Source organism: Telmatherina bonti (assembly GCF_933228915.1).
Source record: "Telmatherina bonti genome assembly, chromosome: 17".
NCBI classification, from domain to species: domain Eukaryota; kingdom Metazoa; phylum Chordata; class Actinopteri; order Atheriniformes; family Telmatherinidae; genus Telmatherina; species Telmatherina bonti.
Genome location: NC_136615.1, coordinates 12,309,080 through 12,324,153, shown reverse-complemented (window position 1 = coordinate 12,324,153; position 15,074 = coordinate 12,309,080). Strand labels below are relative to the sequence as shown.

Here is a 15,074-nt window from a genome sequence, read left to right as displayed (position 1 = left end):
AGGAGAAGCACCTGTTGACCTGGCTCAAAGGATCTTTGTCGAGCTCCCTTGTCATACCATGTTCGCTGACCACGCTGAACTTTTTCCATCTGGTTCCTCACCAGCTTTGTTACTTTCTCCATTCTCTCTCTCATTTCTAGGACATAATTGAGAACATTCGTTGCCGTTCTTCCTCCACTGCCCATCCAGGACTCTTGAAGTACATCAAGAGGACCCCTCACTTGCCTGCCATACAAAAGTTCAAATGGCGAAAATCCAGTTGATGCTTGAGGCACCTCTCGATACGCAAAAAGAAGATAAGGCAGCCACCTGTCCCAGTCTTTTCCACTGATTGCAACAACTTTCTTCAACATGCTCTTCAATGTTCTGTTATACCTTTCCACCAGACCATCAGTCTGGGGGTGGTAGGGTGTGGTCCTTATGCTCTTTATCCCTAGCAATTTGTAAACCTGCTTAAGTGTATTTGACAAAAAATTAGTTCCCTGGTCAGTTAATATTTCCGAGGGAATTCCTACTCTAGAGAAGAGTTGAAGTGCATAAGCTATCTGCTTAGCTGTGACATCTCTAAGAGGAAAAGCTTCAGGGTAACGAGTACTGTAGTCACACACCACTAGAATAAACCGATTACCTGCTTGTGTTCTTTCTAGGGGACCTACAATATCCATTGCTATCCTACTAAAAGGGACATCAATGATGGGAAGTGGCTGCAGTGGGAACTTTGGGACATTTTTGCTCCCCGATAACTGACACACAGAACATGACTGGCAATAGTTTTGAACTGTTGTATAAAGACCCGGCCAGTAAAAGCGGCTCGCAATCCTGTCATAGGTCTTTCTAAACCCCAAATGCCCTGCCCATGGGATATTATGCCCCAGATCTAGAACCTGATCCCTCAGAACTTGAGGCACTACTAGCTTCTCTGTTTCAGACTCTGCAGATTTATGATAGAGCAATCCCCCCCGAAGGGTATAACACTCTCCTACCTGATTAGTGTCAACATTTTCCTCCTCAACAGACACTGCATATTTAAAGGCATCCTTCAGCGACTCATCCTGCACTTGTAACTGCTGAAAATCAATTGACATGTTAACGTCACATTCATCAGGATATGGCAGCTGTTGTGACCCAACTTTTACAGTTCCAGCCATTTTCTCTAGTCTCCTCCTGCACTTGCTTTTTCTCACCTTAGCCAGGTTCTCTGCAGGGATCTCAGACTCATAGTAAGGCAACTCTGACCAGATATTCAGCTCAGTTTCTGTCAGCGCTTGAGCGTTTTGTGGTTTTCTCACAATCCCATCCAATTTAACATTATTTCCAGCTTTATCTCCATTCCCCAGCATCTGAGTCTGCCTTTGTGACCTTGTTACCACATTAACTGATTTACAAGACTGAACCAACTTTTGCAGGACTGGAATATCCTGACCCAAAATAACCTGGTGTGCTAGATTCTCCACTACACCCACTGTTAACAGGTAAGTTTGTCCTGTCACCTCAATGTACACTGCTGCAGTGGGATAAACTTTATGATCCCCATGTACACAAGAAATATGAAGGCCTTGGCCTTCCAACTGACATTCACCCCTTAAAACCACAGGATGGACCAGTGTCTGCATACTACCGGTGTCTAAAAGGGCTTGAGCTGGTTTACCATTAATCTTGACCTCCATTATTTGCTGTCTACCTCCACACTGAATATTTCTATGCCCTGGTCGGGGCACAGTACAAAAGTAGGCAGTTTTAGCTTGTCTTAGGGGACATTCAGGCTTAATGTGGCCTTCCTGACCACAAAAATAACAAACAGGGTTAACTGAGGACCTGGACTTACTGGAAGATACATTTTTCTCTCTAGGTCTAGCTAATCCAGACGCTTGACCTGGACCACTACCCACACCAGACCCCACAGACTTACCTTGGCCAACACCATGCTTATGTTGTGGGTCATAGCGAAAGGTCTTTGGTCCCCGTCTCGCAGCAAGAAAGTTCTCCACTAAATCAGCTGCTTCCTTGGCAGATTGTGGATTGCGTTCTTTTACCCACACTTTCAGTTCAGGAGATAGAGAACGGAAGAACTGCTCCAATATAAGGACCTCCCCAACTTGTTCCTTTGTCCGCTTGTCTGGTTGCATCCATTTCTGATAAAGGTCTTTCAGTCTGTTATAAAACTCTCGGGGTGTCTCACCTGGTTGAATGTCTGGCTCTCTGAACCTCTGTCTGTACACCTCTTCACCAATTTCATACTTTGTTAGGATGGCCTCCTTGACTCTCTTGTAATCACATGTGTCATCCACTGCCATGGCCACATATGCAGCACGTGCTTTTCCAGTCAGATGTGGTACCAGCCTCACTGCCCAGTCTCTCTCTGGCCACTGATAAGCTGTTGCCAAGCGTTCAAAAGTAGTCAAATACAGCTCAATGTCATCTCCATCCTCCAACTTGGGGATTGCAGACTGGGCCCAACTCCTTACTACTGGCTCACCTCTAGCAAGCAACTGAAGCTCTGGTTCTTCTTCCTGCTCAGGAGGATCCATCTGGGGTTGAGATTCCCTCCCATGCTGCATCTCCAGATCATCTCTGAGATTATTAACTTGGACCTGTATCTGTCGCCATCTTTTTTCCTGCTTGACAGCTTCCTTATCCCACCTGGAACTCAGGTCATTCTGGAACTGAAGGCATCTCTGCAACATACTGAAGATAGAGTTAATATTCACAGATTCTGGCATCTCCTCCCCAGATTGTGTGGCTACTGGCAGACCTCCCGACGTATCCTCCTCTGGGTCCTCCACTGGAACACTATCGCCAGCCTTATTGAACTTAGAATTGTGTTTTGGTCCCATGTTGGCATTTATATGGTGTACACCCAGGTCAGCAGCATCACATCCCACTTCTGATACCAAGTGTAAGGTTTTAACCTTAGGGAGTGCAGAATGGCGACGTCCCCTCAGGTGCACAGCCAAAGGAAGAAGAGGAGGAAGAACCACGGGACATCAAAATTGGCAGAGCTCGGTTTCTTTTTACTTAGATTTCTTTTCAGTTTCACATGCACAGACACCTTTCCCCCTTTTGTTTTCAATTCACATTCCTCCACCAGTATATATAGGCGAGAACCATATTCATTAATGCAAAACACAGGGGCATTGTCACAAGTACAAATCTTAAAAACATACAATACAGCTTAACTCTAAACACCACTAGAAAAATACTAAATTACCTCACACCTTATCCTTTTACTTTAATAATCAAAACAAGAAATACTAATCAACACAAATAAAGATTAACTACTTCTTCCCCAATCTCCCCCCTCTCCTCAGGCCATTTGGTTTGTGCCAACCAACTAATTAAGCACACCAGGCCCTTGTCAGCAACATTCATGGGCGCGCCTCCATGACACTGCTGATCTCCAAGATCACCTCAGAGAGAGAGAGAGAGAGAGGTTAGAAGCCAACCAAAACATATACAGAAACAAACCAAATTAATGCATCGTTCAACTAAATAGGATCCATCTTTAGTGAACAAATACATCAACAGAAACAAAGAAATAAAGGGATATGTACATGTCCGAGTGACAAAACAGCACCTGATTAGTGAGGGGATGCCTGCATCTTCCTCACAGTTGGCAATGAAAAAAGCAAAATCTTTGGATGTTTTTCCATTAAACCTATGATTTAATTGTTGCTTTTTTGTGAAAATTGATTTGCAGACAACTCAAAAGGGAATTATTTCAAGAGGACCCACATACATTAAACAGTTCAAATACACAGTAGGTGTTCCTTGTAAGAGAAAAATTTACAAGCCGTGAGTTTTTTTAAGGAGGAAAAAAACAAACTTTTGCTTGCATTTTTTGTTGGGATATACTTTTAACTTAGTCAATACTGATTAGCAACAACACATCCAACACAGCTTATTTTTGCCATTTTGTTTCCGTTTAATGTAATTAAAACTATATGTATGATAAATGTGAACAGTATTTTAGTCCTTCATCATGGTATTTTTAATTAGTACAAATACTACAGATACATTAAAGCTTTATTATAACATTACACATAGATACTTGAAAGAAGAATAAACTTTTTAGTCTACTATAGTATTACAAACTCACTGACTTTTCTCAACTTTCATGGCCAAAAAATTTGTTTTGTACTCAATAAAATTTAATCTTTATAAAAAGTAATGAAAATGTGAACACCTTTGCAACACAACCAGGTCACACCAGATAAATATATCCTTCTACCTTTTGTTGATGTTTCGTTGGAAATAAGCAGATTCAACAGACTGAATACGTTCAAATACAGATGAGAAGTGAATACCTGGGTTTTATGTATTTCCAATGATGATCTGTGTGTTTGGCCAGAACGTCTAGTGGACTGTTTAAAAGAGTTCTGTAAAGATTATATTACAACACTGTGTTATGTATCTCTCCAAGTTTACCAGTTAACTTTGATTGAAACAAAAGAAACATGACATATTTTGAGCCTGAGAAACACAAACTGGTTCATTTCTAAATGAGTTGAGCTGAAATGGTAACATAACAATACGTCAGTATGCCAGTATGATTTTCAGTCTTAGTTTTGCTTTTATGCATGTTTACAGTTGCTAATCAGCACTTACTGGATCATTATCAACCACTTAATGCCCCAGTATGTAAGAATTCCTCCCATCTGGTTCCCTAATTGAATGGAAACAACTGAGTAGTGCTCTCTGGCGTCCAAAGAGTTAAAGCACAAAAAAATTACAACATCTTGCACATGTTGGAGTTGCAATGTACAGAACAATATGTAATTATGGCAATGAGTTTCAAGCGCAGGCCCTCCATGTATTTGGGACCAAGCTACTGCTATAAGCCAATGTCATTGTGTGAATTCATGTAAATAGAACCCTGCCTATGACCCCGCCCCCTTTGAAAAATCAGCTGAAATAAATTATGACAGGAAAAAAAAAAACCCAAAAAAACTCAGAACATGCAGCTGAAAGAAGTGCATGGTCATTACTGGTGTGACGTTTGTAAAAAGTAGTATAATATAAAACAATCTAAATTATATAGTCTATGGTAACAACGCATTAAAACTGTTGTAACAAGATTTTCCACGGTAGGCTAACAAACAGATTAACCGCCTGTGTTGTTTTATATAGCAAGGAACAGTAAATTATCCGTTTCAAAAGGGAGGACAACATAGTTGCTAGATTGCCCTTATTTTGTTTCTAACATAAATGCCAAAAAATTTTATTCTTAGATTATTATTTAACTTACCTGTCCAGCAGAAAGCCTTCAACACTCGCATCAGTTTTGAAGGGAATGGGAGCTGCAAAGCATTATAGGGCAAGCGCCATGTTGGCGTCTACTGCGATAAACACACTACCAAAAACATACTAAAAAATGACAGAAAGGAAAGGGATTTACAGGAACACGCTAACCACAGGAAGAGAGAGCTGGCATGATAAATAATGTGGGCCCTTATGTAATTAAAGGATTTCGTGCTTTGCTTTTGTATGAAAAGTTCTTAAATAAAATAAAATATTCCATTGCTGGAATGTGACAATGCTGTAAATGAAAATGTAGCTGTCACATCATGCTCTGGGCTGGATAATAAAAGTTGTGAAGTTTTTTTTTTTTTTAAACCCTGGCCCTATGCAAAGCAGATGGCTGTTGGAGTGTGCATAATGAATGTCAGCGCCATCAAAACAAACCAGAAACATAGGTAGTGTTGCTTTAGGTAAAATCCAGTTTCAGTAGGAATAAAAAAAAAAAAAAGTCTAAAATGCTGTACAAACTAAACAAGTAGATTCTGAGATATTGCTCTGAATGAATCCAGTTTAGCTGTTGGTGATGAAAAGACTGAGCCAGATCATGTGACTGGAAAAAAAAAAGCTTTGCACAATGTTTTAATAGCTTATTGATTAACTTAAAAATAAAGAAATAAATCACACAATTCATGTTTAAAGTTGTCATTATCATATATTTGTATATATTCATATATTACACATTTAATACAGGTTCAATGAGAAATCATAAAATAGACAAAAAGTGGCTGAAATATTGATAAAAATGTGAAAATCATTTACACAATTTTGCTCTTTTAAACTCTGTCTAATACAACAAATACAGACAGAAATTGGGTAGAGGTGAGCGCAAAAGTAATGTAGGGACAGCAAGAACCAGCTTGCTAATACTGTATACAATTACAGAATCCATGTGTTTATTATTTAGATGTATTTGTTTTGTTGTAGGAAAAGCAGTTTGTTATGACACAGGACTTCATATTATAAATATCTTGCTCTACAATTTCTGAATTTTGTGTAAACTCATTTCAACTGCAAAATTTAAAGGGACAAAATTTACGCTCTACAGGGAAAACATGCTTTCGTGATCCATTTCATTTTAGTGTCTATTAAATCAATATCAAAAACTTAAGTCTTACACAAGGTATCAAAAGCATCATACAAAATATCAAAACCTGTTCGAATATGCTGTGTGAAATTTAAAAAAAATCAGCTTTAAAGTGAGACACTTGAGGTGTTAAGCTTGTATGTGTTTCTAAACCACCAGTAAGCCAGTTAAAAACAATGAGCTATTTTGCATAGCTCTGAGGGCACAAGAACGATGACCGAACTTTTTTTCCAAGTCATATGTGAGCAGTCGCTTGGCCACATGACACACAGTGAACAGAACTCCTGATCTGAACGGTTTCAGTGATTATCTGTCACACATTTCAGGAAACATATTCCCATAACCAATCTCAGGACCATCAAAGGATCGTATCCAAGACAGAAAATGTTTTACAAAAGTTAAAACACTCCATCAGGAAGTCAAACAGCCTTTTGAAGCGGCAGTAGGAAAAGCCCTAGAAAAGAAAAAAAATATCACCAAGCGAAAAAAAAGCGTGGCAACTTTTCTTTTTAGTGAAACTGGCTTGTATTGCTCACAGCTGCAAAAGGCGAAAAACAATCCCAGTATGCACTGGGTGAGAGGCAGAACAGATGAGTAATCCATCACAGGTTTAATGGCAGCATTGTGTCGCCGGATCTAACCAAAGCCAACAACACTGGATTACTCAGTGTCGAGCAGTTGCGATAAGGCATTTCAATGATTAATTTCAGCCTCACAGTGATACTGTTAGCTAACCTTGTCTGAAATGGAAATGATATGAAACTGACATGTATCCATTAGAAAACAGGGGAAAAAAAGGAGTTATAAAAAGTCAACTGGTTAAACTTATTTGTTTCTGGAAGACAGATGAGATTTAAAAAGATGAGGCAATTTCCCTTCAACATCCAAATAGAGGAGTAAAAAAAAAACAACAACAACTGGCACATTGTTGGTGCTATTCTCATTAATTGTGCTGTAGCGTACAAAAAAAGTAGAAAAACTGTGAGATTCAGGCACATTTCTCAGCGCACCGAGGTGTGATTAAAGGCTGCAAAGGTAAATTTGGTGTAATGTCCCTTGATTTTTAAGTATCTTAACATTTGACACAAGCTTTACAGTCAGAGTTGATGAACAAGGTCTGATCAAGACCAACAGATACGGGCTTAAAAGTTTCAGAAAAGTACAAACCACCACTGAAAAGGAAACTTACAAGGACATTTTGAAAAGACCACACTGATCACAGACTCCACTAGAGGTTATTATTTAAGAAAATTATAGAGAAATGTAGCTTAAATCTGAAAACCCACATTTGCAGTTATACATATTTTTTTTAGCCTGTTGTTCAACAGCATAAGAGGCACTGAGGTCAGATTTTTTCCAAACCCTTTTCTCTGAAAGCACTTCAGTGTCATTTTTAAGGACTGGGCTTGTGCTACAAGTGTGTGAGTACTGTTAATGACAGATTTTTTTTACCTTCATTTCTTCATTGCACATGATCTTAAAGAAAAATCTTCAGGAAGAAAAGCAACATTAGAGAAGAAAGCTGATTTAAGAGTTCGGTCTGAGCTGTTCAAGCAGAAAATTGTTATTTACAGTTTGGAGAGAAAGCTTTTCTCCTCATCCACTCAGAAATAGCTTCATATTCCTTATAGGCTCTTAGAGAATGAATACAAGAGGAAAAAGAGCATCTGAAAGCTTGTTAGTGCGCTTTTTTTTTTATGATGATTTCAAAAACCATAAAGACTTATAGCTAATCAATAAAGTGTTTCTGACTGTACATATTAAATTGAGCTGAAATCATTATTAGACTTCATATCTACACATTTCCTGAAAACTTATCTTAAGTTTTATTCTTTTCTTCTTTTTTTTTTTTTTTTATTTTAACAGTGTTCAATACTCAGTGCTGTTTTTTTTGTAGTGAGATACTCGCTTCCTGTATGAAACCATGACAACCATGCACAAGAGGGTCTGGAGGTGCTGGAGGACTTGCAAAGTCACACAGCTTTGCGTTGAGCAAGTTTTCCTTTCCATGAGAAGCAGAGGGGTGGGCCGCCTCAGCAGTCTGCCATGTAACGCCCTTTAAAACAAAAAAGATCGATGTTGACCTGTTGATGCATTAAATATAACAGATTCAGATGACAGATGACATACCTGAAGCGAATCTTTTCTTGTTGAGCGAGACTCTGTATCCAGTCCCCTGCAGCTCCATGTCGACTCCTGACAGGGTGCTTCCCTCATTCATAAACTGCACGGCCAAAGTGGAGGGGTTTGAAGGGCCATTTGAGAGCTCAAACTTGGCTCTCAGAGACCCAGCACCTGGGTTCAAACACAAATAGATACAATTAAAAAGAGACACAGCCACATAAATAAGTCTTTATGAAAAAAGATATAAATTCTTTACCTTCATTTTCAGATTTTTCTGAGATGTCATTAAGCTTCCAAAGACACTTATTCTGCTCTGAATTCCTTAAACAAACAAAAAAAAAAAAATAGAAAAACACTTTAATCTGATGTGCTTTGATGGACTGGCGACCTGTCCAGGGTGTACTCTATCTCCCAGTGATTGCTGGGATAGGCTCCAGCTTCTCGCAACCCTTAGTTGGACTGAGCAGATAAGAAAATGACTGACTTTAATCTGAATGCCAGTCAGTGCGCCACACAACTTGCACCACATCTCACCATATGGAGTTAGGTAGAGACTGCATGTTGGTGACTCCCCCATCTACAGGTACTAAGACCTGCACGTTGGTGAGAGGACCAGGTGAAGCCATGGACTCTGGGTTGTAGTGGTAGTCCACTCGCAGGTCCGTTGTACTCTGCGTACACTTCCAGTACACAGCCAGGTTGAGAGGAGTGGAATGGATTCCATCTGACTCCACCTGCACACAGCAGCACAGCACAAGTGTCCAGCCTTAAATCTGAACAAAGCATCGTGTTTGAGCACGGCAAGGGTGATTCCTAATGCGTTCTCCTGCAATATGAGACCCTGCTGTTGGTAAAACACCGTCTTCTGAATCAGCTCCATCACACCTGTTTTAACTTTAAATCGAATTGAACATGTAAACATCGTGTAAGTTCTGATGCAAAGGCCTGCGAACTGGGTGGATTCGTAAACTATGTCACATTTCAATGAGCTAAGTAACTTAGAGTCAAAATGGTTTCCAGGACGGCCTTTAGTGGTTTGTGAAAACACAGGCCAACTGGAGGCTTTCTTAATGACAGAGTCGCCGTAACTGCTGAAGAATCCCAAACCAAAATATCAAGCTTCTGTCTACTCAAAGGCAGCAGCTTCAACGGGCTAATGAAAGAAACAGAGCTTTTTCTATTTTATAGAAACCCACAAATCAAAACCATGTATAAATTCAAATGACAAGGTTTAATTCCAGCCTCAAATAATTTCTTTGATATTTGTTTTTGTACGTACTGGACAGCCTGACAAAATAATGTGCTTTGTCTGAAATTACTTGCAAGGAGATATGTGCAAACAATCATGAAACTCATCTGTAACATAAATCTTAAGTCATTTCTGCTTAATGGACTCCTATCTAAGAATGATTGATGACGAACAAAGGTAATATTTTGGAACTGCCAAGTTAAGAGTCCTGACATTAATCTAAGCAAACTCTTGTGGAAATGAGCATTTATTGTTCAGAAACCGACCACCGTGACAGAGTTGGATCTTTTCTATGCAGATGAAAGGCCTGAAAATCCTTCATGTTGATGTGAGGAACTCATTGACAGTTCCTGGAAATGTCAAACTACAGCTATTAATGCACAACAATTTAAATCAATGTTTACATACATACAGGCTGCACCATTATACTCAATAAAAAACAGATTATTTTACTTTTATGATAATCTAGTGAAATTAAAAACCTAAAAATATCCTTCTATTAAGATATCATGAGAATATAGTGTGCAGATGTTGCTCAAATAAGTTCCTTTTCATGCTGCTGTTCTTTTGTTTCTTCTCATACTGAGAAGCTTGAGCGACTTTATGAATAAATATGTTTTTACAAAGCCATATTTTAATGCATCTGTTTTATCTTGAGTACTTAGCGTGATGCTGACTGACCTGGTATTTTAGGATGTCCACATTATAGTAAGAAGCTGAAGGATTCTGATCTGAGGCTTTTCTGAGGTAGGACGTCAGTGCTTGCATGTTGAACCAGAAGTCCTTGGAATTTGAGTCGCTTTGGGATGGATCACTAGATAAATGCCAAACAAGGGAAAAAAAAAAAAAAAAAAAAAAAAAAAAAGGTTACACACACATGAACATGCACAAGGAATAATCAGAGGCTCAATTATTCACTGCTCATCTTGGCTTTGTGTGTAAAGCTCCAATAGCTTGGAAAAAATGACCCTGTTATATCCAACCAGCTACTAAATCATGAATTCCAGTTGATTCAATTAACCCAGCAATGTGGTCTTCGGATAGCTGAGAGGAACCAGAGCGAGAAAAAGATGCCATTCTTCAGTCTTTATTTCTGGCTGAAAGCAGCGCTTTTAAAACAGAACCATGTTATTTAGTAGCTTATTTAAAGTTGCACTGCAATTTTACAAAAAATATCTTTGCCTTTGACTTATGAGCTGAAATACAATAATATGTTAAATTAATTAAGTGCCGAATGAAGCTGCTGTTACATACAGTGTTAAATTCTTTGCTATTTCAGGTTGTCCTTTACAAGAGACGTGAGCTGTTAAAAACCTGGCTGTGGAAGTCTGTTGGAAAATACTTCCCTGACAGTTTAATGATAGCTTTATGACATTACTAATTGAATTTCCTCTTACTGACGTAAACTACATTTCCTTAATTCTCACTTGTATCGCTGAGTTCAAATCCGTCTTTCATTTAGCAACTCTGTCCAAGTATGAGCTCATCGAACCCGTTTGAGGAGCTTTGTGCTGAACATTTCTTTACAGCTCACCTGTATAAGAGCTGCTGGTTGGGGAGGATCTGCTCCAGCCTGCTGGTGTTCTTCAGTTTGAAGCTGAGGACGGCTGGTGAGGGGTTGGTGGTGAACACCTTGATGATGCCCATGGGGAATGACAGCGTCATGTCTCCAGTGATCTTCACAATGCACCTAAGGAGTGCAGCCACAAATGTTAACTTTTTAGGAAGTTAAAATAAACTTTTGAGAGCTAATGCTGTTTTTCTAAACAACTCCTAACAGCTGCCCAATTTAAGATGGTGAGCATCCGAGCTGCAGCGACAGAACAAATGGTGCGGAGTAAATCTCTCCATTCTACAGCCTGAAACAGAACAACGTACTATCAAAATTATTTATCTTTAAGTTTACATGTCTGTAATCTTACCAACTGTGAAATCATGGTAGTGCCACTAAATAAGAAGGTAGTACAGGAAACGTATTTAGAAATGCTTGAATAAATGTGGTCATCTGAGCACAATCATGTGGCTTAAAAAAAATAAACAACACATTTTCATAAATTCAGATATACAATTTTTAATTCCAGATTTTAATTTATTTTTACTATATAAGTATTTTTTTTAGGTTTTCCTCATTTGTTTACTTGTTCATGATCTAATTTATCTCTTTTACTGTATCTTATTTTTGTCTTCTAAATGTTATAAACAAACAAGAACTACAACAATCTCTAAATAAATAACTTAAGTAATTATGCTGATGTAAGGTGGAAAGTCCCCATGAACGTCAAATTTCTACAAAGTATCTTTTAGGACACATTTAAACAACTATTTCAATACATCTAACTCAATGAATTAGATGTATGTAGATGTGTATATATATATATATATATATATATATATATATATATATATATATATATATATATATATAAGAAATAACAAATAAAGAAAATACAAATAAATGTAGAGATATAAAAACAAATGGGAAGAGAAAATGAGAATTTTTTGTTAGATGTATTGAAATAGTTGTTTAAATGTGTCCTAAAAGATACTTTGTAGAAATTTCATATTCATGGAGGCATCCTAAAAACACATAAAATTCCCATTTTTAGAAGATGGAAAATACATAAACAAAAATACATAAAATAGTCATTATTAATTTATCAAGAGAAACAGCCTCATTTTACATTTTCGGTGTCATGACCCATATATAACCCACAAATTCACTAAGCAAACAAAAAAATAATGATAAGTTTAACTTTTTTTTCCCCAGTTATTTATTATAATATCTAAACAGGCTTACTTCATCTAAAAATGGCCAGTTTGCTTTGTTAGTGTCATATAGGTCCAGTTTCCAAGCAGGTTCAGGAATGAGTGTAGACAAGCCATCTGTAGGAGTCATCTGTAGGGGGCCTGTTCTTGGCTGATGGTGGTAGTGAGCCACAGTGGGTTTTAACCTTGCACTGTGCTTCTGCTGTATCGTTCATGAAATGTTCCATTTGCTAATCCCAGAAAAAATAAGCCTTTTGCACAGCAGCAATTTAACAGCAGTTAACCAATAAAAGATTGTATGTTTTCTCTGCCCCAGACTATAATCTGCCTCATGTAGGTTATCCATCCTGAAAGAATGGTGTCAGACTCACGCAAAACATTCCACACATGCAGAGCGAGCAGGAGATAACACTGCAAAAGGCTCTACTGAAAGCCCACTTAGTATGCACACTTGGTAAGCCAAAGTGTAGAATAACACAATAAACCGTAAAATTCAGCACACTGCATGTAATGCAGTTACATGTTAAATATAGAAAATATTATGAAAGTTTAGGGTGTGGCCTTCAAGCAGCAGATCACGGGAGACTCACTTAGTGGGATCAGCTCCTTTGAAGTAGGCATTAACCGATTCTGTAAAGGCCACAGCAATGGGCAATGCATCCTGGGATGCCAGGGTCACAGGGCTGGGACCACGAGATGTCCCTGAGAATGAGAGAGGCACGGCGTTAGGGATCAGTAGCCTCAGCTGCAAGTGACACTTTCAACAACAGTCCAAACAGTCAGAATTAGGGAGGTTTAATCATGCATAGCAGTATTACATAATCGTTACTTTTCATCAGGTCAGCCATTCAAACTCTGCAAATCAACACAATGTTATTTACAAACAGAAATCAGGTTTTTTTTTCTTTTGCACATATTTGCATGACGGCTGGTTTAATCTCACTTTGACATAATTAGACACACAGAGCAACCTCTGGTTGCATCTTATAAGTAGTTATTATTTAAAGTAAACAAGTATTTTTCATGTTAGAAGAGGATGCAGAAAACAAATCCAGTTTGTACTCATCCAGAACATTCAACAAACAAGTGTTAGTTGTTGTTTTTTCAAGCTAAATGAAACAAGGAGTACTCCAGTATGAACTCTATCATACCTGCTGGCGTTTCACATCGCTTCTCAAAGGAGGGTAGCTTTGTCACAAACATATCATCCTCTTTACACCACATTAATGGGATAAAGAGGAGAGGAAGACATAAACAAACCCAGAAAGTGATGAGAGATGATGCCGAGCATGTTTGGAAGTCAGTTTTCTAAACATGTGATGATGCTGACAAGGCCTAATATGATCACACTAAAATGAACAACATTGCCTACAGATAATGTTCTTTGCATCAGTAAAATGAATGAAGAGTCGAGATGATGAATGAAAGCATCAGTGTGGAAAGAGGAGTCTCTTGGGGAAACACGCTCGGAGAGACACACTCACTTTGGTTTAGAAGAAAAGGAGGAGAGAGGGGGAGCAGCTCTGGCTCTAGGGAGAGGAAGGAAGGAGCAAAGGTGAGCTCAGCTCCTACGAGGACAGGAGTGAAGGAGGAAAACCAAAGGAAGATGGAGAGAACAGCGCATTATGGTGCAGAGACAAAAGTTGGTGAGGAGCTGAGGAAGATGAAGACAAAATAATCTGAGTAAGAGGAGATTCCTTAAATAGTGGAAGCATCCTTACCAACAGTGGGCGTGTTGCCGGCACTGAATGAGGCATTCGAGGACAAAGAAGAGGAACTCTCAGCCCGAGCAAGTGGTGCGGTCGGAGGAGGGCTGGAATTCGGTGCTTTTGGTGGGCTGAATGGTCGTCCCTTAGGTGAGGGATTCAAACAGAATTATTGCATTTTTAGCTCTAATCAATCCTGTGCTGCACAAATCTAGTCGGCTGCAAAAATATTCCAAACATGAAAGGAAAGAAGCTTTTAAACAAATTAGCATGCTGCAGTATTTAATAATTATGACGAGGGGGAGGAAACTTATATACAGACACATACAATTTCATTGATTCCTGTGAGTTTTCCGGTGGGGAGTTTGGGCCTGGATGAGGGCCGAGGTGGGGGCACAAGGCCTCCCGCTGCCAGCGGGGTGGTAGGTCGGTTTGGTACTGGCACTAGAAAGAAAAGCACATAGAAGTCCTCCTGGTCAGTGGTGGTTGAACATCTTTGTTAAAACATGGACGTGTTATAAGTTGCTCAGTTGATGCAGAACACTCATGCATCATAACAAAGTTTCAATATTACAAAAAGTTAAATAGAAAATTTAAAAAAAAAAAAAAAATTTTTAAAAATCCCAAGGCTTTAACATAAAACACATTGCAAAACATATTTTACCAAAGGAAAACAGAGACAAACATCTTGCAAATCAGGCAGTATGCGAGGCAGGCATCAGCTCAATAAAACAACAACAAAAAAAATCATATACAAGGAATCATCAAATTCCTTCAATAAATAAAAGGAACAGAACTAAAAATTAAATTATACACACACAGAAAATAAGAAACGTCCAAAACTCAG

The 15,074-nt window shown here is 38.7% G+C and overlaps 1 protein-coding gene across 7 annotated transcripts in view; it reads right to left on the bottom strand.

The window, feature by feature from the left end:
* Nucleotides 1-5,953: 5,953 nt before the first annotated feature.
* fcho2 (FCH and mu domain containing endocytic adaptor 2) overlaps nucleotides 5,954-15,074 on the bottom strand; it is a 45,892-nt gene continuing 36,771 nt past the window's right edge. For 4 of the 7 annotated variants that reach the window (XM_079256470.1, XM_079256472.1, XM_079256474.1 and 1 more), the window contains 11 exons: nucleotides 14,556-14,671; nucleotides 14,243-14,372; nucleotides 14,006-14,089; nucleotides 13,673-13,732; nucleotides 13,112-13,223; nucleotides 11,290-11,445; nucleotides 10,437-10,569; nucleotides 9,041-9,240; nucleotides 8,763-8,827; nucleotides 8,513-8,677; nucleotides 5,954-8,438 (listed from right to left, as the gene is read on the bottom strand). In XM_079256470.1, coding sequence (XP_079112596.1) covers nucleotides 8,416-8,438; nucleotides 8,513-8,677; nucleotides 8,763-8,827; nucleotides 9,041-9,240; nucleotides 10,437-10,569; nucleotides 11,290-11,445; nucleotides 13,112-13,223; nucleotides 13,673-13,732; nucleotides 14,006-14,089; nucleotides 14,243-14,372; nucleotides 14,556-14,671 — 1,244 coding nt within the window. In that variant the 3' untranslated portion in view covers nucleotides 5,954-8,415. The remainder of the gene's footprint in view (nucleotides 8,439-8,512; nucleotides 8,678-8,762; nucleotides 8,828-9,040; nucleotides 9,241-10,436; nucleotides 10,570-11,289; nucleotides 11,446-13,111; nucleotides 13,224-13,672; nucleotides 13,733-14,005; nucleotides 14,090-14,242; nucleotides 14,373-14,555; nucleotides 14,672-15,074) is intronic. The other 3 variants (XM_079256471.1, XM_079256476.1, XM_079256473.1) reach the window with 2 other exon arrangements.